The sequence below is a fragment of the Mobula birostris genome, chromosome 13, assembly GCF_030028105.1.
Source record: "Mobula birostris isolate sMobBir1 chromosome 13, sMobBir1.hap1, whole genome shotgun sequence".
Classification (NCBI taxonomy): Eukaryota; Metazoa; Chordata; class Chondrichthyes; order Myliobatiformes; family Myliobatidae; genus Mobula; species Mobula birostris.
The window spans coordinates 106,043,399-106,046,054 of record NC_092382.1 but is presented as its reverse complement, the minus strand read 5'-3'; the positions used below and the strand labels follow the sequence as shown (position 1 = coordinate 106,046,054).

Sequence of the window (2,656 nt, the reverse complement as noted above, 5' to 3'; positions counted from 1 at the left end):
TTCATATGAAGAAAGACTGGATGAACTGGGCTTGGACACTGAGTGGAGAAGCCTCAGACACTGAGCACAGATTAAAACCATCAACAAAACATTTTTAGCTTAGTTGAACTACTGCAAAGCATCGGCACCGTCAATAAAAGTCAATAAAAATTGCTAAACTAGATGAATTTGCAGCCGTAGCAAGATCTGGGGCACAGTGGACAACGAGGAGGACTATCGAACCTTGCAGCAGGATCTGGAGCAGCTGGGAAAATGGTCTAACAATGGCAAATGAAAGTTAATGCAGACAAGTGTGAGGTGAAGGGAAATCCAGGGCAAGACTTACAAAGCGACCGCCAAGATTCCTGCACAGTGGCATCTGGACATAAAGAAAGCTTTTGGCACATTGGCCTTCAAGAAACAAAGTATTGAGTGCAGAAGTTGCTCAGCACTGTCATTTATTTCATCATGGCAGATCCGTTTCCCTCTCCGTCGTGATCTTCATCTTTTCACTTCATGCCCTATCTAATCAAACATGGAACACTTTGTTCCCGCTCTGGTTTGAGTAGCTCAAAACAGAACTAATTACCGGTTACCCGGTACAGATCTTGGACATTCGTATCTGACGATTTGTCTCGTTACAAATGCTGCTAGTTGTAGCTGCAGATTCAACAGCTCTTTTATCATTATCGTCTCTCCTCCAGGAGTTTCACCTGGAGGTTCTCAAGTAAGTAGGGTAGAGATACTCCCGACTAATTTCACTTTTAACAATTTATATCTTCAGTTTCCCATAGTTTGCTGCGTTTCTTTCGCTTTCCAGCGCCCAGGTCAGCCACAATTCTAACTCGAATAGCTTTATTTCCCCAGCTTTATACCATTACATCTTTAGTATTAATTAACCTGGTTTACATTTATGTTTTCTACTATAAAAAGAAATCCGGGTGGGAAACTTCAACTTGCCATCTCTCGTGCGGCTACAGAATGTCTTTTCTCCCCCAACCCCTTCCTGACCTGTACCTTCCCCGCTAACCTCAGAGCTGGTCATAACCTCAATTTCACTGAACACAATATGTTGTTCTTTTTCCCTCACAGGTTACCACCCAACCTCAGCAGTACCCAAGGGGGAAGCGTTGTTGCTAAGTGAAACGGACACGGGAGAACTCTGCATTGTCTGTCTCCCTCACCCTTTCCCCTTTGGTCAGACAAATCTGCCTGCCTGCATCTTCGGTGGAACCCCAGCATCTCGTTAAAACTCTGGTCGCTGACGTTCTGAGCAGTCCGCATCTTCTTAAGGATCAGCCCCACCTCCAGCAGTCTGCCCGAATTCCTTGATCTCGCACCGCCCTGACAATCCAGCTACAGGAATTGGATATCACCCAAGTTTCAACAACCCTTCGAAACAACAACTTTGCCTCTCAGACTTGGCCCCTCCCAAAGGGGGCCGCTCCTCCAAAGCGTGATTGGCTGATGGCTGTTGTTGGTCGTTTGACCGAACACTGAGCAGATTTAACCCGGTGAACAACTCTCGCTTCAGCTGCGCCTCTGTAAACTCGTGGACGGCACTCACCGCTGTATCAAGATGAGTAAAATCACTCTCTACGAAAACCTTGGCTTTACCGGGAAGGACAAGGACTTTGTGGACAACGTTCCCGACCTTACTGTTCGGAACTTCGGTAATACTGCCCGCTCGATCAGAGTAATCGGCCAGCACTGGGTGGCGTACGCCGGCGAAAACTTCACGGGGGCGTTCAAGTTGCTCGGTCCCGGAGACCACGCATATCTGGGCGAGCTGGATCAGAAAATTCTCTCTTTGCGGCTGGTGAAGGAGGATTTGAAGAACCCGGAGACGTTCTGTACGAGCACGTCAACTATAACGGCAAAAGCCGCAGCATTAAGGAAACGACGAATAATCTGACTACAGCCGGCTTCGAAAACCTCGTCTCTTCCCATAAGGTGAAGGCAGGCGTGTGGATTCTGTTCCAGCACGCCAACCTATGCGGTCAGCGACTCATCACTTTCGAGGGTAACGAATGGCCCAATTATTGCGCTTTCAACTGGAATGACAAGCTGTCCTCAGTCAAGCCCTTGCTGAAGAGCGACTTCGAGTTGTGAGCTGCCCCGTGCTGGTGTCCCGCTTTCAGCCGGAGCTCCCAAACCCCAGCGTCTGGTTGGATGGATCCAGGCCATTGCTTTGTTGTTGCTTAAGTAAACAAATAAAATACTTCATAAATACCTATAACCTTCTGTCGATCTCATTGTCCAATTCTTTCTTCAGTTAAACTGTCGACATGTCGCTGGGGAATGCGGTGCGTGTTTAAGCGAGGGTGGTGTCTTGGAGCGCGGGAACGTTGGGAGTCAGTGACGCTGGTAATGAATGGCCATTTCTCCAGAGATGTGACCGAACCCGATGCTTATTTTCAGATTTCCTGTATCTGAGCATTTTTGCTTTTGAAAGGGACTGGTCAAGGGTGGTTTAGGTCGGTGAGTTTGTGGGATATGGGGGAGGTGGGAAAAGTGGGAAGACTGAATTCAGTGGGGGCTTAATTACGATGTTTCCAAAAATTCTTTAAATGAATATCAGTAATTCTATAAATTATCTGTATTGAGAGATACAACACGGCAAAAGATCCGACCGGCCCACGCCGTCAAATTACATCCCCGTGACCAATTAACTTAT

The 2,656-nt window shown here is 47.3% G+C and overlaps 1 protein-coding gene across 1 annotated transcript; it reads left to right on the top strand.

Moving 5' to 3' along the window:
- The first annotated feature begins 1,558 nt into the window (after window positions 1-1,558).
- LOC140208140 (epidermal differentiation-specific protein-like) lies at window positions 1,559-2,091 on the top strand. The gene is made up of 2 exons (XM_072276622.1): window positions 1,559-1,832; window positions 1,901-2,091. The coding sequence occupies exons 1-2, from the start codon at window positions 1,559-1,561 to the stop codon at window positions 2,089-2,091; spliced, it is 465 nt and encodes a 154-aa protein (XP_072132723.1).
- Window positions 2,092-2,656: the final 565 nt, after the last annotated feature.